The sequence below is a fragment of the Podarcis cretensis genome, assembly GCF_951804945.1.
Source record: "Podarcis cretensis genome assembly, chromosome: 14".
Taxonomy (NCBI): Eukaryota; Metazoa; Chordata; class Lepidosauria; order Squamata; family Lacertidae; genus Podarcis; species Podarcis cretensis.
This window is the reverse complement of record NC_137183.1, coordinates 17,891,086-17,917,445: the sequence shown is the minus strand read 5'-3', so window position 1 is coordinate 17,917,445 and position 26,360 is coordinate 17,891,086. Positions and strand designations below refer to the sequence as shown.

At 45.0% G+C, this 26,360-nt stretch overlaps 1 protein-coding gene and 1 long non-coding RNA gene across 6 annotated transcripts in view; both read right to left on the bottom strand.

Moving 5' to 3' along the window:
• Positions 1–26,360, bottom strand: part of LOC307203559 — a 60,770-nt gene that overhangs the window by 5,280 nt on the left and 29,130 nt on the right. The gene's annotated exons all lie outside the window — the stretch shown is intronic.
• TMC3 (transmembrane channel like 3) overlaps positions 1–26,360 on the bottom strand; it is a 56,620-nt gene that overhangs the window by 5,280 nt on the left and 24,980 nt on the right. For 4 of the 5 annotated variants that reach the window (XM_079954205.1, XM_079954207.1, XM_079954204.1 and 1 more), the window contains 19 exons: positions 24,508–24,651; positions 22,939–23,014; positions 19,172–19,253; positions 18,064–18,170; positions 15,736–15,834; positions 15,481–15,623; positions 12,894–13,041; positions 11,852–11,895; positions 11,569–11,716; positions 10,740–10,849; positions 9,216–9,294; positions 8,303–8,557; positions 7,750–7,878; positions 6,646–6,713; positions 6,021–6,149; positions 3,275–3,385; positions 2,059–2,184; positions 663–741; positions 415–457 (listed from right to left, as the gene is read on the bottom strand). In XM_079954205.1, coding sequence (XP_079810331.1) covers positions 415–457; positions 663–741; positions 2,059–2,184; positions 3,275–3,385; positions 6,021–6,149; positions 6,646–6,713; positions 7,750–7,878; positions 8,303–8,557; positions 9,216–9,294; positions 10,740–10,849; positions 11,569–11,716; positions 11,852–11,895; positions 12,894–13,041; positions 15,481–15,623; positions 15,736–15,834; positions 18,064–18,170; positions 19,172–19,253; positions 22,939–23,014; positions 24,508–24,651 — 2,120 coding nt within the window. Of the gene's footprint in view, positions 1–414; positions 458–662; positions 742–2,058; positions 2,185–3,274; positions 3,386–6,020; positions 6,150–6,645; positions 6,714–7,749; positions 7,879–8,302; positions 8,558–9,215; positions 9,295–10,739; positions 10,850–11,568; positions 11,717–11,851; positions 11,896–12,893; positions 13,042–15,480; positions 15,624–15,735; positions 15,835–18,063; positions 18,171–19,171; positions 19,254–20,714; positions 20,851–22,938; positions 23,015–24,507; positions 24,652–26,360 lie in introns of those variants that run through there. The other variant, XM_079954208.1, reaches the window with a different exon arrangement.

Here is a 26,360-nt window from a genome sequence, read left to right as displayed (position 1 = left end):
TATATAATCTTTAGAAGACATCTGAAGGTAGCCCTGTATAGGGAAGTTGTTTAATGTTTTATTATGCTTTTATATATGTCGGAAGCTCCCCAGCATGCTCTAATTTAGCAAACAAAGCTAAAAACATTGAAACTGTCAAGCCCGTCTAATATTGTATTTGCAGTTGCCATCCATTCATTGTTAGTCACGAGCTCATGAAACAAATTTTTCAGCGGAAGAATAAAGCAATGGAAAATTTTGCACCTAACAATATTGATGCTAAGTCTCCCACTGACATAGATGTGACATGATTTCCTAATGGTTTTGGTGGAAGTAGTTGCTGTAATAGATGGTCTTTGCTCCCAAAGAGCATTCATTCAAATACAGCTAAGTGTTTCTTAGGTTCCTGTTTGTGGATTTAGCATTTCTTCTCACCTGCTGCCATTTGGACCACTTTTTTCTTGTCTTCAGTTCTTTCCTGGAATGCACACAAAACACTGGGGATGACTTAACAGGATCTGTCAGTAACAGAAGCACCCAGTGCAAATTGCTAATGCACAATAAATATTACAGTTCCTCTTCCAGTCCTCGCCCACCCAATATTTTGGTGCTAAGTCCTTTATGAAATGCCACTAAACATGTGAAATAAGAGCTTTTAAAAATTAAAAGATATCAGTGCTTACATTCTGGATCTGCATCCTCAGTTGATTGTTAGTGAATTTTAGCGACCTAGCAATACTCTGCAGATAATAAATTAGCATGCTGGAAGAGAGAAACACAGGGTCATCACTGAACCACATTGCTCTGGTGCGGGGACAGGAATTGGATTATAACTGCAAACCATTCATTTCCATGAAGATCAGTGAATGTTGTGTAAACGTCTAACCTTGCAGAGTTGCTGAAACTAAGCAGGTGTGGACCTGATCAATAAGCTGATCAATACACTGAAATGGGAGACCACTTACCTAAGAGCAGGTTAGAAGAATACCATATACTCCAATCCAAAATGCACAATCTTCCATTATCTTATCACTAAGACTTAGGTAAAGGTAAAGGTACCCCTGCCCGTACGGGCCAGTCTTGACAGACTCTGGGGTTGTGTGCCCATCTCACTTAAGAGGCCAGGGGCCAGCGCTGTCCGGAGACACTTCCGGGTCACGTGGCCAGCGTGACATCGCTGCTCTGGCGAGCCAGAGTCGCACACGGAAACGCCGTTTACCTTCCCGCTGGTAAGCGGTCCCTATTTATCTACTTGCACCCGGAGGTGCTTTCGAACTGCTAGGTTGGCAGGCGCTGGGACCGAGCAGCGGGAGCGCACCCCGCCGCAGGGATTCGAACCGCCGACCTTTCGATCGGCAAGCCCTAGGCGCTGAGGCTTTAACCCACAGCGCCACCTGCGTCCCAGTAAGACTAAGACTAGTCTTCACTAAGACTTAAATACACATTAAACTCCTGATCCAGACCCCTGTGTGAACTATGATGCACACGATTCATTCTTCCCATTCATTTCACTGGAGAACTTTGTGTACAGTTTCCTTTCCAAGCCACCTTCAATTGAAGTGTTCAGCTGAAGTGGACAGGGTGGCCTTATTGTATGTGTTACCCCGTGAACCTCCCAGACACCTGAGGACAACATACATGCACACATGTATGGCCTCAAACCAGAAACAGCTTGTCACGCTAAAAACCCCATTGAAATTAGCAGAATGAAAATAAGTCAGAGCTCACTTGTCCTACTGAGCTCAGTGGGATGTAGACCCAAATCCAGACATGTTGTGTGCATGTTTGTGTGTGTGTGTTTATAAATAGGAAGCCTGGAAACTCCTCCCCATTAAAAATAAAAATAAAATCTGGAAAGACAGCATGTCAGAAAGAAAGCTTCAGGTCTAAAGTGTTTATATGCTACTTTTTCTATGCCTGGGGAGATTTTTTGTCATGGGAGAGCATATTCCACCGTGGTGTCAGTCATCATTCTAAAATGATACAGTCCGCAGAAGGGTCAAAGGATGTTCTGAACATGTAGGTCAACAGCAGCTGTAATGTTGGCAGTGAAATCGATAAAGAGGTTTATAGACTTACAAGAGAAGCAATAAAGCCGGGAGGACAACTACAGGGCTGCTCACATAAATCATCATCTTGTGGAACCAGACAGGAAAGTCAGCTTGAATGGTTTCGGACACAATGTCATATATTTTTTCTTGTCCGCTAGGGTGAAAAACATTCAGTTGCTCTCTCAGGAGAAAAATAATAATAATCCCCAGCATCTTAAGACACTTCATAGTTGTCTTCTGGTAACAGCCATATTATTGATTGCATTCTTATCCCACCTTTTTCTCCAAGGAGCTCGAAGTGATGTACAGTGGTACCTCGGGTTAAGAACTTACAGTGGTGCCCCGCAAGACGAACGCCTCGCAAGACGGAAAACCCGCTAGACGAAAGGGTTTTCTGTTTTGGAGGCGCTTCGCAAAACGAATTTCCCTATGGGGTTGCTTCGCAAGACGAAAATGTCTTGCGAGTTCCCGCGGTTTTTTTCTGCTTTTTTCGCCCTTTTCCTAAGCCGCTAAGCCGCTTATCAGCTGATCCGCTGATAAGCCGCTTCTCAGCTGATCGCTAAAAGCCGCTAGACCGCTAATAGCGCTAATCCGCTAAGCTGTCAATGGGCTTGCTTCGCAAGACGAAAAAACCGCTAGACGAAGAGAATCGTGGAACGGATTCTTTTCGTCTTGCGAGGCACCACTGTAATTCATTCTACAGGTCCGTTCTTAACCTGAAACTGTTCTTAACCTGAGGTACTACTTTAGCTAATGGGACCTCCCACTGCCACCACGCCACCGCCACACGATTTCTATTCTCATTCTGAAGCAAAGTTCTTAACCCAAGGTACTATTTCTGGGTTAGCGGAGTCTGTAACCTGAAGCATCTGTAACCTGAAGCATCTGTAACCCGAGGTACCATTGTACATGGTTCTGCCCTTCCACATTTAATCCCCGCAACAACCCTGTTCGGTAGGGTAGGCTGAGAAGCAGTGACTAGCCCTAGGCCACCCAGTAATCTTCACAGCCATAACTGGAAATCTTGTGTGGGCGTCTAGGCCTGCGTTTGTTGGGGAAGTGGGGAAAGGACTGGGAGAAAAGGATGGAGACGAGCATATCTGAGTTTTGTCTTTCCGAACTACGTCAGATTCCTGTGCTGAGCAAATGTGCATGGGCTAGATGATGTCTAAATGATTGTCTCACTGTAGGATTCTCACACAACACAACAAACCCCAAATAAAGCCTCACTAGCATCAACTCACCTAAACGGCCCACAGGTGAGGGATGGCTTGTAGCGGGCAATAGCAAATATGGTTGGAAGCATACACAAAAACAGCATGAAGAGCAGCATAGCCAGGTAGAAGTTATTAGATCTACAAGGAAAGAAATAGTTAATACCCAGTTCTTCTGCATAAAGGTTTCTAGCAACACCCTAACTCATTCACAGCAAATTATTTTGCTAGGGGAATCCCCCCTTGAGCAGGATTTTCCTTCTCCCTGGGCATCTTACCCATCAAACTTGAATTCTTGACCCCAAAGTCTTCCTTCCACTGTATCCCATAGCTAGGAAGGAAGATATATGGCATTGCCCCACCTCAGAAGTTCCTGTTTTGGTTATTTGGGGGATATAACCAAGGTCTAGAGGGACGTGGGTGGCACTGTGGGTTAAACCACAGAGCCTAGGGCTTGCTGATCAGAAGGTTGGTGGTTTGGATCCCTGTGATGGGGTGAGCTCCCGTTGCTTGGTCCCTACTGCTGCCCTCACTGCCCAGTTGTTATCTGTGCCTTTGGTCTGCCCTCACTGACCAGTTGTCATCCCTCTGACCTATTCTATACTTCTTGGTCCAGCTTGGCTTTTGGCATTCACCCTGAGCTGCCCAGCTCCAATCTTTGGCCGACGGCTCCATCTCTCGCTGAGGTCCCATGTGATCCCAGTCCAGTACAGTCACTTAGAAAATGAACTTGGAACAATTCAATTAACAAAGTGCCATCAAGCTATAGCCTTTCTCTCCCCTTTGCTGGCTTCGAATTGATGACCTGGAGGCGAAGAAGCTGCTTTGCAATCTATGAGAGCTGGGAGGGGGAAAACTTGTGAACCTCCAGATGCCATTGGGCTCCAGCTTCCTTCAACCATTGATGGGGGTCCCAGACCCTCTGGAGGGCTGCCACAGGTCCCCACCCCTCGTGGCACCATTGGTTCCAATAAACACACACCTTCCTTTAAGACATTTGGAATGTTCTTGGGATCTAGAGTGCCCTGCAAAACTCTGCTTCCAGAGGAAACTGAAGGATATATTAAATGGATGCTTGTCTTTGAGGCATCCTGCCAAGGTAGCAATTACATGCAGGGGAATGACCCGGGATGAGGATTGAAGCACCCACTCGGGATCCCCTGTGCCATTGATGGTAATAATAATAATAATAATAATAATAATAATAATAATAATAATAATAATTTATTTGTGCCCCGTTCATCTGGCTGGGTTTCCCCAGTCACTCTTGGCGGCTTCCAACAAAAGATTAAAGGTAAAGGTAAAGGTACCCCTGCCCGTACGGGCCAGTCTTGACAGACTCTGGGGTTGTGCGCCCATCTCACTTAGGAGGCCAGGGGCCAGCGCTGTCCGGAGACACTTCCGGGTCACGTGGCCAGCATGACATCGCTGCTCTGGTGAGCCAGAGCCGCACACGGAAACGCCGTTTACCTTCCCGCTGGTAAGTGGTCCCTATTTATCTACTTGCACCCGGAGGTGCTTTCGAACTGCTAGGTTGGCAGGCGCTGGGACCGAGCAGCGGGAGCGCACCCCGCCGCAGGGATTCGAACCGCCGACCTTTCGATCGGCAAGTCCTAGGCGCTGAGGCTTTAACCCACAGCGCCACCTGCGTCAAAATACATTAAAACATCAGTCATTAAAAGCTGCCCTTAACAGGGCTGCCTTCAGATGTCTTTTAAAGATAGGATAACTGCTTATTTCCTTGACATCTGATGGGAGGGCATTCCACAGGGTGGGTGCCACTACCGAGAAGGCCCTCTGCCTGGTTCCCTGTAACCTCACTTCTCGCAGGGAGGGAACCGTCAGAAGGCCCTCGGGGCTGGACCTCAGTGTCTGGGCTGAACGATGGGGGTGGAGACGCTCCTTCAGGTGTACTGGACCGAGGCCATTTGTCCCTCTTCCCCTCTCGCCCCTCCACTACCATGGAATGCCCATGCCGCTTTGCTTCATTTTCACCCTTTGGCATCTGAGAGGCAGGCATGACACACCCACCCCATTAGCTGCCCCTCACTGGCTGGCCTTATTTGCGTTGCTGCCACCCCCACCCCAAGCTGCCCCGGACCACGAAGTCTGCACCTAATGTTGCTACTGGCAATGAGAATTGAGACTGCAGTACACCGAGAGGGAGGTTAGCTCTCTCCCCTCACCCCCAGCTCCTTGGTCCCTGTAAAAATCACACGCACAGCCTCCCCAGCTGTGTTTCTGGCATCAGGCCAGACCCACTAATGTCCTTTAGGAAAGAGGGAATATTCACAGTGAAGAGGCCACTGTTGATCTTATCTATATTTTGATGGTTTTAAAATGTCTACTTAAAAAAAAGTTTATTGAACAGTGTTTTGTTATAAATATTTTATACTATTTCATATAAACTGCTTAATTAAGCAGTCTATATGTTTTGTTACATAAATAAACAAACTAATTAAAGGTGAGCGATTGAAAATCAGCTTCCCGGACATGTGTTTCCACCAGCTCCAGCCCCCAGCAGTTGTTATTTTTTAAAAATAAAATAAAATAAAAGCAAGACACATCCATTCGTTTAATATATACAAGCAGAAGTTACTGTTTTCCTCCTCCCTAGACTGGTGTGAAGCCAACAAAGTCCTACTTAGAGGAGACCAATCAAAATTAGTGGACCTAAGTTGATTGTGTGCACATCAAGTTTAGTGGGTCTACACTGAATAGGAGTAGCATTGGATACAACCCTATAGCTATCTTACTTATTCACTGACTAACCTACCTTGATGCTCTGAAGACTTGCTGATGGGGGACATTGCAAGTTAGCACAGCCCAGCTCCGCAGGTACATGAGCCCTATCAGCTTGAGAACGTTGAACGCTGGGAGGCAGGGCGAAAAGAAGGCTCCCATCCTAGGAGAGAAAACAAGCAGTGATGAATTTGGGGAAAGGAAGGCCCAGCGGAGAGGGAAGATACAGGTAAACAAGCTTGCTATCAGCCATCTCAGAACAGGTGGAGTAGTTGCAAGCTCTCTCAAGCCATGTACACATGACATTTTATTCCAGAATCAGTGGAGACAGACTACTTGTTTTTTCCTGTGTAGTTCACATACAATCTAGATCTATCGCATATAAAGTTATTTTGAATCACTATGAGATTGTATTGAAATGTGTTAACTGTTTGGTGAATTTGTTTGTTTTCTGCCTTCTTTATGTGCTGTTCCGCTTTTGATATGATTAATAGTGACTGCAATCTTTGTTTAATTTTTAATGCCATTCTGAGCCACTTTGAGCTCAGTATTATTGTCAGAATGCAAATATTGAACAAAATTAAAATAAAATCAATTGCAATTACAACTTAAAAAACCCCCCACAACTCCCACAAAATTCCATATGTGTTCTCACTTACCAAATCATCCCTTGATTGTAGACCAAATGCAGGACATTTTCTGCTATTTTGAATTCTCCATATTCTGGCTGCAAAGTAAACAAAAGTACAGGACTAGAAAGCCACTCTTTTTTCAGAGTAAATATTCATCTTTGGCACTCTTAATGTAATAATACCCCACAGCCTGTTGTCAATATAATTCTTTGCCCTAAAGAGAGCAGATCTCGCTGGAACACCAGGTTCTGTAAAGATGGGGAATGTTGCATGGTGGCTAAATGAAATTATTGTTAACACTCACTTAGAAGAGCAGACTTTATAACCAATTAGCAAGTTAAAACAACAGTGCTTTGGCCCCCGGTTTAGATCTGCCCAATTTAGGGACACCCAAAGAAAGAACAACAAGATGGACAAAGTATAGAACCTTAGCTGGGCACTAAAGGACGTGGATGTTGGGACGCAGGTGGCGCTGTGGGTTAAAGCCTCAGCGCCTAGGACTTGCCGATTGAAAGGTCGGCGGTTCGAATCCCTGCGGCGGGGTGCGCTCCCGCTGCTCGGTCCCAGCGCCTGCCAACCTAGCAGTTCGAAAGCACCTCCGGGTGCAAGTAGATAAATAGGGACCGCTTACCAGCGGGAAGGTAAACGGCGTTTCTGTGTGCGGCTCTGGCTCGCCAGAGCAGCGATGTCACGCTGGCCACGTGACCCGGAAGTGTCTCCGGACAGCGCTGGCCCCTGGCCTCTTAAGTGAGATGGGCGCACAACCCCAGAGTCTGTCAAGACTGGCCCGTACGGGCAGGGGTACCTTTACCTTTACCTTTAAAGGACGTGGAACAGCACCATCTATTGACTGGAGGTGTTATAACAATCACAGATATAATCATCAGTAGTGGTAGGGAGACTGTGGCCCTCCAGATGTTGTTGGATTGCAACTCACATCAGCTCCACCAGAGTAACTAATGGTCCAACAACATCTGCAGGGTCCACAGATCCCCCGCCATTGTGTTACAGCAAAAGGGCTGGGCGATGCAATATAGGGGTGTAGTAGTCAGCAGCTACCTCCATGTCTGTGTAATGTGCCCCCCGTTTTTACCTCCCCTTCTTCTTTACTAATAGGAAAGATATACTCACAAATTTGCTTTCCAAATCCCAGCACCAACAGTCACTTAAGTATCGGACAAAAAGCCCACGGAAGAAGTCAATCAACAGGATGCTCGCCACGGTGAAGAGCATGTCAATAATCGACAGCTTCAACATTTCCTGAAACAGGAAGGATGCAAAAATGTCACATTCCAAGGCAAGGAATGCTCTTCTGTCACTTCCATTGCTGCCAGGAACAGGGATAGATGGATCAAACTATTTCTATTCTGTGTTGATGTCACACACGCTTTAGTCATGGGTAGGAATGTCAGAGAATACCAACAAATGCAGACACGGGAGTAGAAATTGCCTAAGGAAGTTTGTTTGTCTGTCCCATGTTTGGAATGGAAATCAATCCAGTGAATACAATTGGCCCAGCAACATTTTGAGGGAAACAGAATCCCCATCACCGATCCAAAAGCTGACATATAAAAGGGCTCAACAGATCTCCACAGTGGAACCATTCATCAATCCTGCTGCCATCACGGCAGAGACCTTGTCATGGGTACCTGCCTGTCTAATCTCACATAAAGGTCAAACCTACTTGACCAACATAGGTCTCCCAGCATTGATCTTGGTGGCTTTGAGTGTTGGATTCATAAGATGTTGTCTTGTTGGTCACCCTGCTGATGGGTAGAGCATAGCTTTGAGTGTGGTTGTCAACCAGAAGAAAGGTGCTGGTCCTCATAATGTGTATACTGGGAATGATTGTTGAAAAGTTGTCTTCTCTAGTAAGTTTAGTAGCTGAGGTGGTTGTGGCAATCACTGTGGTGCTTCCGTTGTTGTGAACTTCAGATTCCTGAAATCATGGAGCAAAAGTCAAACTCATAAACTTAAGCTTTAAGAAGGTGGTGCTTAAAATATCCTGGTTCCAGCCACTTTGGAGATCTAGATCTTTTAGGACAGAGCTAGGGAACCTGTGGCCAACTCTCCCAATCTCATCAGTCAACAGCCAATGGTCAGGGACAATGGGAATATGGAGTACACCACATTTGGAGGGTGACAGGTTCTCTTCCAGCCCTTATAACAGCCCTATAAGGTAAATCAGTGGGCACAGCATCTTACCAGCTGGGAGCCGTTCAGAGGAGAGCAACAAAGTGTGAGATAACCAGCCTCATATAGCCGGCATAAAAGGTAAAGGGACCCCTGACCGATAGGTCCAGCCGCGGACGACTCTGGGGTTGCGGCGCTCATCTTGCTCTATAGGCCGAGGGAGCCAGCATGCTTAAGTCTAATTAATGCATGAAGGGGTTAATGCCATAGAGTAAGCTGTCCTGTCTGTCGATCTCTTCTTTATGCATTTGGACCCTCTTAATACTTTTGAAATATTGTTTTTGCATTTTGACTTGTTATCCACCTTGAGTTCCTCAGAAAAACAGATGGAACATTAAAGGCCAAAAACATAAATAAAAAGCATAGAGCTTACATCCCAAAGATGGTCGAGATTTGCAACTTACAGCGATGCTCATGCTGTCCACTTTGTCCAGAAGTGCAATGATCAAACTGTATAGATTTCCCAGATATAAGACAAGAACTCTGTCAAAACAGAAACAGAAATGTCAAGTGCAGAAAGCTACCATCAGTTCACAGTGCTATATAGGAAACTGAATTATACTGAGTTAGACACTTTGATCTGTTCCAGCTTCTTCTTGCCTATACAGTGGTACCTCGGGTTAAGTACTTAATTTGTTCCGGAGGTCTGTTCTTAACCTGAAACTGTTCTTAACCTGAAGCACCACTTTAGCTAATGGGGCCTCCCGCTGCTGCCGCGCCGCTGGAGCACGATTTCTGTTCTCATCCTGAAGCAAAGTTCTTAACACGAGGTACTATTTCTGGGTTAGCGGAGTCTGTAACCTGAAGCGTATGTAACCTGAAGCGTATGTAACCCGAGGTACCACTGTACACTGAGTGGCAGTGGCTTCCCAGGATATCAGACATGAGATATTTCCAGCCTTACCTGGAGATACCAGGGATTAATCCCTGGTACCTTCTGCGTGCAAAATAGATGTTCTGCCACCCAACCACTGCCTCCCCAGTGTACCATACAGTAAGCCTGGGCAATGTATTGATACATCAACCAGGACCAGTTTGAGGACCAGATCGCGATGGCGTCTTTACCCGGTAGTATATCGTGGGTCGGGCTTGCCTGCCACTCAGCGCCTTTCCTTTCTTCTCCTTCCTCCCTGTACCAGGAGCTGGTGGCGGAGGGAGCAGTGGCAATTTCAGCCCAGCGCCTCACAGGGCCGGCACCAGTGCTCCTTGCTCCTCCCTCCATGTGCGACAGAGGGAGCAGCAGCGGTTTCACCCTGGCATCTTTTGGGGCCAGGGGGCTTGATGCTCCTTCCTTTTCAGCATTGTGATGTGTCACTATATCGCGATGTTTAGCTGGTGATACACAGCCCTACCATACAGACAAAAATATGATACAGTGGCACCTCGGGTTAAGAACTTAATTCGTTCTGGAGGTCTGTTCTTAACCTGAAACTGTTCTTAACCTGAAGCACCACTTTAGCTAATGGGGCCTGCCTCTGCCGCCACGCGATTTCTGTTCTCATCCTGAAGCAAAGTTCTTAACCCAAGGTACTATTTCTGGGTTAGCGGAGTCTGTAACCTGAAGCGTCTATAACCTGAAGTGTATGTAACCCAAGGTACCACTGTACAGTGGTACCTCTGGTTGCGAACGGGATCCGTTCTGGAGGCCCATTCACAACATGAAAAGAGTGCAACCTGAAGTGCCGTATCTGCGCAGGTGCGCAGTGCGATTTGGCGCTTGTGCGCATGCATGAAGCGCGATTTAGCACTTCTGCGCATGCATGAAGCGCGATTTAGCGCTTCTGCGCATGCGCGAGCGGTGAAACCCGGAAGTAACCCTTTCCAGTACTTCCGGGTCGCTGTGGGATGTAACCTGAAAGAACGTAACATGAAGCAAATGTAACATGAGGTATCACTGTATACAATTAGTCCAGCCCTCCTTCCCATACCTGGCAAGCTGAAAGCGTAGGGTTGTTCGAGGGTGGTACATCTCTAGTGCAGCAACCAATTCGAAGGCAGAAGGAGCGAGCATTGTGATGAGGGAGACAACAACACTTACCTGGAAAGAAGAGGGACACGTGTGATTTTTAGCAGGGGTCCCTGTGGAATTCTTTTTTAAAAAAATAGTTTTTATTAAGGATTTCAACATAACAAATTATTAAAACATATCATCTTCCTCCCCCCCCTAATTTTTCCCTTCCCCCCTTCCCAAGAAGAACCTTCCCTCCCTCCCCCCCAAGACTTCCCTCAGCTCCTCTCTCTGATTTTTCAACACATGTTGTTCTCTGCATATTGTAAAAATCTTTAAATTATCTGTCTATTATGTCAACAATCAATAAATTTGAGTATGTTTATTCAAAACCTGCCAAGGAGTCCAATTCATTTGTTTTTTTAAATAAATTGTAAAAAGTTCCCATTCTTCTTTAAAGTCACAGTTGTCCTTGTCTCGCAGTTTGTACATCAATTTTGCCAGGGTTCTTTGTGGAATTCCACCATTTGCTAAACGGGATGCAGAATAACTTGATCCACACATCTCAGATTAATGTTCAGCTCAAACTGCTGCTCTCTATTGGATTCCACACTTCTACATAAACTGTGGCTGCTCCCAGTTCTTGGCTCAAAACCCGTATTCAAAATAAGGTTTAAAAATGTGTATTTTGAGAGAAAATGTGTTTTAAAAAACCTGTATTTAAGTGTGGATAGCCCAGTAACAAAGGTCAATCTACAGTAATCGCCCCCATACTGCAGACGGAGACAAAGAGGATGTGCTTTTATTACCTCATTCTTTTCCCAGAGTGTTAGCTCCTTTTTCGTGCGCTCTAATTTCTGGGATCGATCCACTACGAAGTAAATGATGTAAATGCTTCCGGCGAGTGAGAGGAGAACAAGGATGTTGGCGATGATCCTTAAGCTTATGGTCACGGCCCTTTACACGAGGGTAGGACAAAGTATGGATATTTTTTCAGCAAGTCATTTTCATATTGTTTCAAAAGGACAGGAGGAAGACAATTCCACTTTTGCAATTGTGGAACACAGGCTGGGAAATGATACATATACATACATGTTTGTGCTTTTCTTCTTTTCCTGTTCTTCTAGTATGGCTTCCTGTGAAACACAAAAATAATAGCATGTAGCAGGGATGCCAACCTGAATAAAATATTGGGGGCGGGGCACGTAAGCCCCACCCCACATAATTGATCACATGATGCAGTGCACGCTTACCATTTGAATGGCAATGCCCATCAACTTTGGGGGGCAGCCCCCTCAAATATTTTATTGGGGGGCAAAGGGACCTTGGCCCCTAAGAGTTGGCTCCTATGGCATGTGGTGAGCTTCGTGGGACTTGCTTCTGAGTAGACATGCATAGGATTGCAGTGTTGAGTCAGCCCCCTTTTGGACTCTCCTGTCCCTCTCTAAGGCAGGCATAGGCAAACACAGCCCTCCAGATGTTTTGGGGCTACAACTCCCATGATCCCTAGCTAACAGGACCAGTGGTCAGGGATGATGGGAATTGTAGTCCCAAAACATCTGGAGGGCCGAGTTTGCCTATGCCTGCTCTAAGGTGTTAGAGAACTGTTAGGGTGCAAGTCAAGCTTTTCAGGCGCCACAACCCCTTTTTGTTGTTTTTACTACCCCCAGTCAGAAAAGAGAGGCAGACCATTTGAATTCTTATAATAGGTTTTAGGAGTGACCATGTGCTGCTATTTCCATGTCCAGTTAGATTCTACTAGATGATTATTATTCTCTCTTTAGAAATGCAAGGCTTTATCATTTATTGGCAGGTCACAATGCCCTGTAGCTAGCAACCCATTAAAAAAAGAGCTCTTAATTCTTCTAAAGTCATCTATTTCCTTGGGGAAAAATAGAATCTTTGGTTTTTTCCACAGATCCCTTCGAGGTTCTGTCTGCTGTTTGCAGAGATGCATCTACAAACAATTACCACCAAACAGTGTTACTTTCAAACCCTAACAAGAATTGCACCTTTGGAGCATTAATGCATTGCATTTTTCTTTTCTTTTTGCATTCGCTCCGTAACACATTTGCCTCATGCACAACAATCACAGGCAGGCATCTCCTTCCGGCTACAGAGACCAGTTGCTTACCCTGATGCTGTTAACTATGGCAGCTGATTTGCTCTCTGCAGCCTCAGGGTTGCCAATGAGATAATCCCAGGCACAGAAGACACGCCAACAAAACGTGTAATTTTCATCAGAAGCACTTGCTAGGCTCATTCTTGAATTTTTAGCCATCCTGGATAAGAGCAGCGGAGACATCGCATAAATGTGAGTTGCTCAAAGGCTGGTTCATACATGCATCTGATCCCCAGTCACCAAATTCCTCTGTTGAATGTGCGAACTGACTCCACTCCAAAGCACAGTGTTTGAACAGGCACTGAATGATAGTAACGCCACAATTGCAAATGGCTAAACGTTAATAATGTTAATACGAATCCTCCCATTGCAGGTACAAGTATTCTGGAGGCAAAAGAGTTAAAGATCTCCCATGCAGAGGCGTAGGAAGGTCTGGTAGTACCCGGTGCAGAAAATTTCTTGTCACCCCCTCCCCCCATTGATGACGATGATTATTATTATTTGCCTGCAAAAATGGTTTTACGTTATTTCCTATTTTCTTACAAAGGAATAAGAAGAAGAAGAAGAAGAAGAAGAAGAAACAACTTTTATTTATATCCCACCCTCCCCGGCCGAAGTTGGGCTCAGGGCGGCTAACATCAGATGCATAACATTGGTATAAAATCAAACAATAATTAGATTACCTCCTAAAAACATGTCAAAATCAAATTAAAGTCTAATTAGATGACTTTCTGCAAGGTTAGGGTTGGGAACAGTAAGTGCTCCACTGAATTGAAATTTCAGCCTTCACGACATAGGAAAAAGGCCAAGTAAACAGCTATTTTCATGGAGGAGGGTCAAGATATTAACTGATATGCATGGAATTTCATATATAGCTATATAATACCCAGTGTGGTAAGATAAGACCTTTGGAGCAGGCATTTTCAAAAAAAGTTTTTTATGAACCGCCCTAGTAGGGCAGTAATTGTTCCGTGATAATTTGTCACACCCCTCCATGATGGAACCTGGGGCAGTCCGTTCCCCTTCCTACGCCCCTGCTCCCATGCCTGCTCACAATCTCTTTGTCAATCTCAAACCACCCCACTACCACACACGATCAGGGTTGTTGTTTTTTTTTAAAGTCAACTAGAAAGGGAAAACTGCACAGCAAACACCATGTGTAATATGGCCTTCAACAAGGGTTCATCCTGCACATCATGCTCCTCATTGCAAATGCTATGGGAAATGGCTTGCAAAAATGCTTATGTGACTTACCCCCAATAAATCAGCACACCTGTCCAGCACAGGGTAACCAAGATGGCAAAAGAGGGAATGGGTTTACACAAAATTTGCACATGCAAATTTATATGTGTAGCTGCAAATTAAGAAATTATCACTATAATTTAAAAGGAAATGCCAGGCATTTTGCCACTATAGGGAAGACTGTGGCTAGGCTGTGTGGGAGCCAGTTCAGTCTGCTGCCCACATATTACCTGCAGGTGAGAAACTTTATGGCTCCTCCCCCTGTTCCTCATTCTATTCTGATTCATCTCGAAACCAGACTTGGACCAGGCAGTTCTTCAAATAAATAGAGGATTCCTCCTGTGAGACGACTGTTCATGCTGAAATGGGTATTCCCTACCATGGAATCTCTCTTCTAACTAGTCCTGCTCCTAAACACTGTTTTTTAGCACCAGTAGGGATACAGGTAAAGATAAAGGGACCCCTGACCATCAGGTCCAGTCGTGACCGACTAGGGTTGTGGCGCTCATCTCGCTTTATTGGCTAAGGGAGCCGGCGTACAGCTTCCGGGTCATGTGGCCGGCATGACTAAGCCGCTTCTGGCAAACCAGAGCAGCACACGGAAACGCCGTTTACCTTCCTGCCGGAGCAGTACCTATTTATCTACTTGCACTTTGACGTGCTTTCGAACTGCTAGGTTGGCAGGAGCTGAGACCGAGCAACGGGAGCTCACCCTATCATGGGGATTCGTGGAACCACAGGGATACAGGTATGGTTCAATAAAAACACCACCCAAACATCTTTGCTTATTTATGCCTTTGCTTATTTACACATTTTTCAATCCTAGCCAGTTTGTTTGCTTGCAAATGGAGTAAAGTAAGCATGGCAGGGGGAGCAATTCCAGTTGGATAACTTTAGTCCAGTGGATTTTTTTTTTTTGGGGGGGGGGGGAGGTTACGAACAAAGGGATCGATCCTGCTCAGTTAGACTGAGCATGTGTGTTCCCCTGCAGTGTGGTGCTGTTTGAAAAACCTGCTTGCAAACAAACCCATGCTTTTTTTTCCGCAGAGGCTGCCTCCCTCTGTTTTCCTGCCCAACTCCCTACCCCCTTACAACTCTGGCTCACTTTGGGTGGCCCAACTCGGGGCAACCGTGACCTGACTTGGACAAAGCCTGGATCCCACCCTGAATTGGCCCATCTCTGGATTTGGGATTCAGGCATTGGCTGAACCTGATGCCCAGCCCCTACTTGCCCGTCCTCTCCCACATGCCCCGTAGCAACCATTTTGTGACCGCAGCGCTTTCTCAAAAATCAAAAATGTCTGCCCCAAGCCCCAAAGGTTGGTGACTCCTGCCTTAAGCAAAGGAGCTGCATTACTTCTTTAAGAGGATGATGAAGCTGTAAGCAAAGACGGCCATTCCGACGAGGAAGTAAGCGAGGGGCAGCCGGTAGCCTGCTGTCCCAATCTTCCTCGCCTGTCCGTAGTAGCCGTAGAATAAAACCGAGTACTGGAGGTAGCCCTGTGGAAACACCAATGAAATAAATCAGCATCTAGTAGGGTAGCCACCCAGTCCATCCAAAGAAAAAAGGCCCAATCAATTGCTGATATGATAATATAATTTTTCGCCTTGCCCCCAAAGACCAGATCGTATCGAGATCTTGTGCAGATTCTTCTTGCCCGGCAGGGATGCTCTTGCTGGGAGTGCTTCCAAAGGGCTCTCCAGCCAGGATCTGTAATAACAAAGCAAAGCTTTAAACAGGTCCTCTGGAATGAGGATGATGGAGTTTATGGAGCCGGCTGATCTCACCGGGAGAATCCACGACCAGAAAGAAGAGGAACACCAAGAAGACTGGGAGAAATTCAAAGACTATTTGAATAAATATTGTAATATTAAAGTTATGTAATCACTTGAAATAATCAATTAGGCCTAGGATTAAATTGGGATTAAATAAATAAATACGAAAATGTACAATAAGAAAAGTTAGGAAATATGATTATGACTGTGATATGGTTTTATGAAATAATGATATTGGAAACTGCTATATATCATTACTAAGAAACTCAGATGGAAGAGATTTGAGGAAGTCAAATAATATGTTTATGAAGATGGATTTTATTTAATTAATTAAGTTTTTCAGTTTATGCGGTGATTTGTTGTATTTTATGTTTTATATTCTTTTTTCTTTTTCTTTTTCCTGTTTCATTCTTTTTCCTTTATTATTGTTAACTTTTTCTTCTGTTATGTTTATGTATGGAAAATAATAAATATCACTGTGAAAAAAATAGTAATAAAATAAACAGACCCTCCGGGTGTCCCTATTTTCCAGAGAAAGTCCCGGATTTACAAAAGCCGTCCCAGTTTTTGATTTAATGTCAGGGGCTGGACTGAGAAAGAATGGTGGGAGCCTACACCACCCCCTCTGCACCTTCCAAGAAGAGGAGAACAGTATAGATTTAGAACAGTGGTCTGCAGAAGGGCATAGTTCAGAGGCTGCAGAGGGGAGAACCTGGGAAATATTGAGAGAGCAGCAGGAAGAAGATGCACCAGGAGAGAGACAGCTGACAGACTCAGTGTCTCCAGAAAGCCTTCCTGACTCCCTTCTCCCAGAACCGGGCATGCATTGAGAGTAGTAGAACAGAAAGCTCAGAGGCAGAAAGCACAAATCAGCCGGCGCAGGGGTGATGTAGAATAGGAGGGACTGAGGGGGTGGGACTTGACTTGGAGCAACGCCATTACTTAATAGAGACGGTGTTCCTTTGTGTCTCTCTCTGTGAATACTGAATAAATTACGTGGTTAAGAACTCTTTTTGCTTATCTGCTTTTTGACTGCCACCGGGGGAGGGATTGTAATTCCCTGAAACCTTGACATTTGACCCCAGAATGTCCTGGTTTTCCTTAGGATGTCCCTATTTTCATCAGATAAATGTTGGACGGTGCGCAGTTATGCAACCCCCCGAGCCAAGGAACTAACTTTTAGAAGACTTCAGAAGGCAGTTCTGTAAAGGGAAGGTTTTTTATGCTTAATGTTTTATTATGTTTTTATATATGTTAGAAGCCGCCCAGATTAGCTGGGGCAACCCAGTCAAATGGGCTGGGCATAAATAATAAAATTATTTATTATTATTATTATTATTATTATTATTATTATTATGGAATAGGAACGTCCTTATTTTCATTGGAGAAATGTTGGAGGGTATGTGAAAACAGCTCAGGACACAGTACCTCAAGGACTGCCTCTTTGCATATGAACCTAGGTGTTGATTGAAGAAGAAGAAGAGGAGTTTGGATTTGATATCCCGCCTTTCACTCCCCTTCAGGGGTCTCAAAGCGGCTAACATTCTCCTTTCCCTTCCTCCCCCACAACAAACACTCTGTGAGGTGAGTGGGGCTGAGAGACTTCAGAGAAGTGTGACTGGCCCAAGGTCACCCAGCAGCTGCATGTGGAGGAGCGGGGAAGCGAACCCGGTTCCCCAGATTACGAGACTACCGCTCTTAACCACTACACCACACTGGCTCTCAGTTTTTAAATTATATCAAGATGTAAACCACCTGGGGGGGGGCTCTTTTGAGGGCCAAAAGCCAGTATATACATGCTTTAATTTATAAATAAATAAATAAATAAATAAATAAATAAATAGGCACATACCATGCCAAATCTCCCACACCACACCACAGCAGGCAGACAGTAGTGTACCTAACACATAAGACTGGACTCCTATTAGCGAATTCCTGTTTTTATAGTGCAATTTTGCTGATGTTTTGGTTTTGTTTGTTTTTTAAAAAATGTTGTATCTCTGTTTTTCATTGGTTTTTTTTTTGGTATGATGTTGTGTTTTTGTATACCGCTTAGAGATTTTTTTAAAAAAATACTGGCAATACGTAATAAACTTCTGAATGAATAAATAAATAACTCTCCACACATCCCACCAAGAAATACCATACAACGAGCATTGCTTACCTCTGGTAAAACAACAAATGTTCCTGTCATGATGGTGAGAACAATATTGATTCCAAATAGCCATCTCAAAAAAATAAAGTAAGAGGCGACTCCAGAGCCAAAGTGACCTTCAACCACAAAAAAGGGGGGGGGGAGTATTAGCATTATTATTCTATTCTATTCTATTCCCTTCACCCCCATGGTCCCAGGATGGGTTACAACAATTAAAACACAATATTAAAAAGAGTTTCTAACAACTTGCCCCCACAGAAATAACGTGGGCCCTAAAAACATACATCTGAAGTGTCAAAAGCCTGGGTCTTCAGCATTTGACGGTAGCTGCATAACAAAGGTCCCTTCTGTGGGGAGGGAGTTTGGCAACTTAAGAGGCTACCACAGAGATTTCCCTCTCCCAGGCATTAGGAGAAATTCACAGAAAAATGCTGGTGAATTTTCACACCACATTTTAATCATCATCATCATCATCATCATCATCATCAGGGGGTTTTCCGCAGCCAGAACTCACCAGAACCCAGAACCTCTCAGATGGGTGCAATTGCCATGCTAAAAGAACATGGAAGGCATTCGTGGTGAGTTCCGGCACCTCTTTTCCCACCAAAATAGCACTGATAATCACAAACTGATTCAGAACCGGCAAGACACTCCAGTATCCCTGCCAAGAAAACTCCATGGAAAAAGGAGGCAGTGGAAGACAGGAGTGCCTGGCGTGCTCTGGTCCATGGGGTCAAGAAGAGTCGGACATGACTAAATGACTAAACAACAACAAACTTTAGATTGGGAGGAAAAATGACAGACTGAAGTTGGCAGATTCTTCCATCCCTTCTTCCAAGTAGAAACATGCAAGATTGCAGTGTTACTCTGACGGAAGTGTGCTTTAGAACCTCAGCTCAAGAATAAGGGAATGTTGATTTAAATTTTTTTAATTGGCTCAATATGACAAATGTTGGAAGCATCTATTATCTATCATCTATCTACAGTATCTATGTCTATCATATATCTATAATATAATATTATATAATATTTTCAATAAGCCCAAGAGAAAGCCTTATTCCCAGCACTTTCCCATGACAGGCAACATCTTAGTTAATTAGCCTCCCTCCATACTTACTTTCTATTTTCTTGATTCTCATTTCCCAGGGAATAAAGATGACCACAAAGTTATATGCAAGCCGAATAAATTTTCGCCACAGCTAGGAAAAACACAGACATATTAGAAACAGCTTTATATACTCTGCCCACATAAGGGATCATTCTCAACATTTAGGTCTCATCTGCACTGTACATTCAAAGCAGTATCATACCACCTCAAACAGTCACGATTTTCCCCAAGGAAGTATAGTTTGTTAAGGGCTTGGAGAGTTGTTAGGAGACCCCCCCCCCCAATTCCTCTCACAGAACTACAATTCCCATAGTGGTTTAATAAAAATAAAAATATAACAACAACAACAACAACAACAACAACAACAACAACAACAACAACAATTTGTTATTGTTGTTGTTGTAGTAGTAGTATTTATACCCCACCCATCTGGCTGGGTTTCCCCAGCCACAACCAAATCTTCTCTATTAGTTTTTAATGTTCAATGTTTTATCACATTATTCTTATTCTTATTCATATTATTCTGCTAGGAGCTGCCCAGAGTGGCTGGGGAAACCCAGCCAGATGAGCGGGGTATTAACAACAACAACAACAAAAACTTTTGTCTTCTTATCATATATTGCAAGCCACTTTGGGCACACTTTTTGGCAAAACAAAATACAAACAAACATATGACTACAATGATGGGGGGACTCCCAGTGTCCCCCTCAAACCTGGCCCAGAGGAGAAGGTTCTCTGACATTTGATAACATGTATTTCTTTTAAAATTCCTCAGACCTTTTGCTCATGGAGTAACTCTCTATTTCATGCTGAACTGCGCTTTGGGCAAAATTTCTCATTTGACCCTTTTGCTCCATGGTATTGAGAAAGCAATAACATTGCCGTGCCTATGATGGTTCAGCCCATTAGTCAATCTCAGGAGGCCACCTTCTCTAGTCGCTAGTTGCTCATGCACAGTCAATTTCTTTCGAGCCAGATTTTTGTTAACTCATGAATAATCAATGCCGTGGTCAAAGCTAATTAATTCCACGGGTCTTCCAAGGCTTTATTGCTGTAAGTGGAAGTATTTTAATGAAAGAAAAAATTAACAGATGGCACAGACCTTCTCGATCAATCAGAAAACCACACCAATGGCACAGATAAAGCTTTACAGGCAATATATTGTAAAGCAGCAAAGGGGCACCTGCTGGCCTCCAGATGTGGCTAGCCTGCAACTTCCATGGGGTGTTAGGGGAGGGTTAGTGTTATGTATTCAGTGGTCTGTGTTTGCCTGAGCTTGAGTCTGGACTAAGGATTCCGAGCTCCTGTGTTCTGATTCGATACATGATGTCCAGTCACAGAACATTTCAGGATTTGGGCCTCTGCCATTGGCCCTTGAACTCTGAGTCGTGATTCGCAGCTTGGAAGTTTAGACAGCCAATCATGTTGGGAGTGGGAGAGGCCCAGGCTTTCAGGAATGTATATAAGCAGTTGCTTTGCCCCTATTTCCCAGTTATGTGGTTCAATAAAGCTTCTTGTTGTTATCACTGTGTCCTGCCTCGTGGGAACCCACCTACACTTCCGTAAGTACCTCCGGTGAGGGACAAATGCTCCTTCTAGGGTGGTTTGTCCATCTTTGGCCCCACCCTGCACTCAGCTCCCATCTTTGGCTCCTAGAAGCTGTCAGCATGTGACAGCAGCCACACTCCAGGAACAGCTTTGATTGGTCGGCTAAACCAGGTGGCGGTAACTGATGAGTCTCGAACCTTTGACATGAGCCAACAGTGTGACGCGGCAGCTAAAAAAGCCAATGCAATTCTGGGCTGCATCAATAGGAGTATTGCATCTAGATCAAGGGAAGTAATAGTGCCACTGTATTCTGCTCTGGTCAGACCTCACCTGGAGTACTGTGTCCAGTTCTGGGCACCACAGTTCAAGAAGGACACTGACAAACTGGAACGTGTCCAGAGGAGGGCAACAAAATGGTCAAAGGCCTGGAAACGATGCCTTATGAAGAACGGCTAAGGGAGCTGGGCATGTTTAGCCTGGAGAAGAGGAGGTTAAGGGGGGATATGATAGCCATGTTCAAATATATAAAAGGATGTCACATAGAGGAGGGAGAAAGGTTGTTTTCTGCTGCTCCAGAGAAGCGGACACGGAGCAATGGTTCCAAACTACAAGAAAAAATATTCCACCTAAACATTAGGAAGAACTTCTTGACAGTAAGAGCTGTTTGACAGTGGAATTTGCTGCCAAGGAGTGTGGTGGAGTCTCCTTCTTTGGAGGTCTTTAAGCAGAGGCTTGACAACCATATGTCAGGAGTGCTCTGATGGTGTTTCCTGCTTGGCAGGGGGTTGGACTCGATGGCCCTTGTGGTCTCTTCCAACTCTATGATTCTATGATTCTATGATTCTATGATTCTAACAAGCTCTGGTGGATTGAGTGAGCATGACCATTAGTGGGTGCAACAGTCAAGAAGGCGGTTTCTGCACATTCCGGAGAGGGAAGTGTGGGGTAGATGGGGCTTGTCAGCCTGGGAAGGTAGCCCATCTAAACCTCCACTGCCTTGCAGGATATCTTCAGGAGAAGAAAAGGCTAAGGGGTAAACACTACCATTTACAGTGGTACCTCGGGTTAAGTACATAATTTGTTCCGGAGGTCTGAACTTACCCGGAAACTGTTCTTAACCTGAAGCACCACTTTAGCTAATGGGGCCTCCCACTGCTGCCGTGCCGCTGGAGCACAATTTCTGTTCTCACCCTGAAGCAAAGTTCTTAACCTGAAGCACTATTTCTGGGTTAGCAGAGTCTGTAACCTGAAGGGTCTGTAACCTGAAGCATCTGTAACCCAAGGTACCACTGTATTGGACATAAGACAGAGCTGAATGCTAGAAGATAAAGAGAGAGCAATTCACCCAGAGCACAGTTAAATCTGTGGAACTCGCTGCCACAAGAGGCAGCGGTGGCTTTCAAATAGGGTTGGGCAGATTCATGGATGATCTGAAGCGTATGTAACCTGAAGCGTATGTAACCCGAGGTACCACTGTATTAATTTATAGGGTTTGAGGGATCCCTCCCAAATCTGTAACAATATTTGAGAAAATGGTTCTCAAAAGGCTCGGCTGCCTCTTGAAATATTGACACTAACTTTGGCATGAGGGCTCCTGAGGTGGGGGAGGCAGTTTTTGTCCATGTTGCTGTCTGCCATTTTGAATCAAGATGGCAGACCAGCATGTGACTTGGGGCAATTTTTCGCACGATGGGTCCAAACTCAGAAATTACACTTCTAAAAATTCCTGGGCGGTGACAGACATGCTCCACTAGTCCTTTATATTTATATATACTTAGTCCTATACAGTGGTACCTCGGGTTAAGTACTTAATTCGTTCCGGAAGTCTGTTCTTAACCTGAAACTGTTCTTAACCTGAAGCACCACTTTAGCTAATGGGGCCTGCTGCTGCCGCTGCGCCGCCGAAGCACGATTTCTGTTCTCATCCTGAAGCAAAGTTCTTAACCTGAAGCACTATTTCTGGGTTAGCAGAGTCTGTACCCTGAAGCGTATGTAACCTGAAGCGTATGTAACCTGAGGTACCACTGTATATATATTGCAAGGCTGTGAAAGCTTCCCCATTAGAATTTCTGCCAGACAGATACTCCGGCAACCTCTACCTTGCTGCCCTCTTTTTTTCCCATTTAGTTAATAATGATGACTTGGAAACATTTCCCTCTGCAAATGGAAATCCTCAATCACTTTCATGGAAAGCAAGTTCAGGAGCTTGTAATGAAAAGCAGACCAACCTCAGCTCCGGCTGCCTGGTAGCCTCTTGTTCGAGTCAGCCGACCTTCGTACTTCAGTACAATCTCTTTGGCTTGTCTGCCGAGGAAGACGAGAGATTCATTCCGCGTGGCCAAAATCTCATTACATCCCCAGCTCCTGACGTCCCCCTCTCATAAATAACATCTAACGAACTTGCCAAGGAGCGCGAATTACTGCTGCAAAATTCAACCTGCCTTGTGGACCTTCCCCTCCCTCTCTACACTTAAAATAAATTGGAGCATTGCAAGAATGCTAAATCCATACCCTCCAACATTTCTCTGATGAAAATAGGGATGTCCTATTCAATAATAATAACAATTTTATTATTTATACCCCACCCATCTGACTGGGTTGCCCCAGCCACTCTAGGCGGCTTCCAATACATATAAAAACCTTAATAAAACATTCAACATTTTTTTAAAAAAAAACCTTCCCTATGCAGAGCTGCCTTCAGATGTCTTCTAAAGGTTTACTTGGTTCGGGGGGGTCGCATAACTCTATAACCTCTAGCATTTCTCCGATGAAACTAGGGATGTCCTAAGAAAAAGTGAGACATTCTGGGATCAAATCAGAAACCGGGATGACTTCTGTAAATCTGGGGCTGTCCCTGGAAAACTGGGACACTTGGAGGGTCTGTAATTCCACTCAATGTTTTCTCTTAAACAAAGAAATTTAAGAAAACAAAGACTAAGGAAGAAGGTGTTTAACCACTACAGTGCCTGAAGGAGCCCTGACATAGCCTTCTCGGCAGTGGCGCCCGCCCTGTGGAACGCCCTCCCACCAGATTTCAAGGAAATAAACAACTATCTGACTTTCAGAAGACATCTGAAGGCAGCCTTGTTTAGGGAAGTTTTTAATGTTTGATGTTTTATTGTGTTTTTAATATCCTGCTGGAATCTGCCCAGAGTGGCTGGGGAGGCCTGGCCAGATAGTATGTATGTATGTATGTATGTATGTATGTATGTATGTATGTATTATTTCCAGGTAGACCTAAGAAGATCACCCTCTGAAATCCTGCAGATTAATGGTTCTACTGTTGACTTACAGAATATTAAAGGTAAAGGTAAAGGTACCCCTGCCCGTACGGGCCAGTCTTGACAGACTCTGGGGTTGTGCGCCCATCTCACTTAAGAGGCCAGGGGCCAGCGCTGTCCGGAGACACTTCCGGGTCACGTGGCCAGCGTGACATTGCTGCTCTGGCGAGCCAGAGCCGCACACGGAAACGCCGTTTACCTTCCCGCTGGTAAGCGGTCCCTATTTATCTACTTGCACCCGGGGGTGCTTTCGAACTGCTAGGTTGGCAGGCGCTGGGACCGAGCAGCGGGAGCGCACCCCACCGTGGGGATTCGAACCGCCGACCTTTCGATTGGCAAGCCCTAGGCGCTGAGGCTTTTACCCACAGCGCCACCCGCGTCCCTTACCTACTGCTTATCACTAGGCAGATGCAGCCATTGATTTGTTTCTTGGAAAATGTAAATGATTTGAGATCACAAAACCCACAAGGGTGTATGTTTCAGAAATGACTGATGTTGTTGGAGAATTTCCATTACCTTAACGCCCTGAGTTTCTGCCTCATGGGCCAGGGTCTGCAACGGATGTTGGCCATGATCTCCTTCTGAAACTGTATATTCTGGAAGATCTGTTCTGGGTCACTGCTGTCAACCTTCTCATCCCCATTATCTTCATCTGAGTTGCTAGGTATGGCCGATATCCCATGGTGCATGTACACACACATGCACACACACACACACAGAGAGAGAGAGCGCAAGGTGAGTTATCACAGTGATTTTTCAGACAAAAGTAAAAGGTTGCATCAGTGCAGATAATCTAGAAACCCCCATCATACAAACAGATGGTTGGATATTTCAATCCTTGTGACTCTGGTACTTAATTTAGTCTACCTTTTCTGAATGCTTCTGCGCTTTAAACAGCAGTCTGACAAACGCAGCCCCCAACATCACAATTCAACACATCTCTAATCAGACATCGCTCAGTTTAATGGGGCTTACTCGAGAGCCAGTGTGGTGTAGTGGTTAAGAGCGGTAGACTTGTAATCTGGTGAACTGGGTTCGCTTCCCCGCTCCTCCACATGCAGCTGCTGGGTGACCTTGGGCCAGTCACACTTCTCTGAAGTCTCTCAGCCCCACTCACCTCACAGAGTGTTTGTTGTGGGGGAGGAAGAGAAAGGAGAATGTTAGCCGCTTTGAGACTCCTTCGGGTAGTGATAAAGCGGGATATCAAATCCAAACTCTTCTTACTCCCAAGTAGGGAAATCTAACCCAGGGAAGAAATTCAGCTCAGTTCACATTTAAAGACACATCTATCACATTTTCGCATTCAAAACAATAAGAGAATAAATGAACTGGCCATCTTTTATTCACAGTTACCTGGATTTTTTGTGATGCACTTTTCTAACCAGTGTTGACAAAAATGCCATACATTAGGAGAATGTGTGCACAGCGATGGGCATGCGAGTGAAAATAACTTACAAAATTGTAGCAGAATTATAAAAGGTAAAGGTAAAGGTACCCCTGCCCGTACGGGCCAGTCTTGACAGACTCTGGGGTTGTGCGCCCATCTCACTTAAGAGGCCAGGGGCCAGCGCTGTCCGGAGACACTTCCGGGTCACGTGGCCAGCGTGACATCGCTGCTCTGGTGAGCCAGAGCCGCACACGGAAACGCCGTTTACCTTCCCGCTGGTAAGCGGTCCCTATTTATCTACTTGCACCCGGAGGTGCTTTCGAACTGCTAGGTTGGCAGGCGCTGGGACCGAGCAGCGGGAGCGCACCCCGCCGCAGGGATTCGAACCGCCGACCTTTCGATCGGCAAGTCCTAGGCGCTGAGGCTTTAACCCACAGCGCCACCTGCGTCCCAGCAGAATTATATTGCTTGCAAAAATGTGCACATTAGTCAAAACTGTATTTAAAATGTGCTTACTGGGAGAAACCTGCAATAAAACGATACAAAAGTTTCCTGGGGAGTTTTATTTTCCTTAAGAAAATCCCAAATTGCTGCAGAAATGTGGAGAACTGAATTTGAGATTGTTAAAATAAGAAACTGGGAGAACCGAAATTGTCCCAGATAAGCAGGGCTACCTGTCTTTCTGACTTCAAGGCCTGACCAAGGCACTTTATTTGTAGACCAGGGCGGTTAACTTTTGATACCAAGTGGCCACGAGAGTACTTTGACATGGAACCCACGGTCAAGTTCACTGCATGTATGGTGTTAAAGGAAAATATTATGAAAATGATGTATAGATGGTACTTAACCCCTGTAAAACTAGCAAAGATATATCATCATCATCATCATCATCATCATCATCATCATCATCATCATAATTTATTATTTATACCCCGCCCATCTGGCTGAGTTTCCCCAGCCACTCTGGGCGGCTCCCAATCAG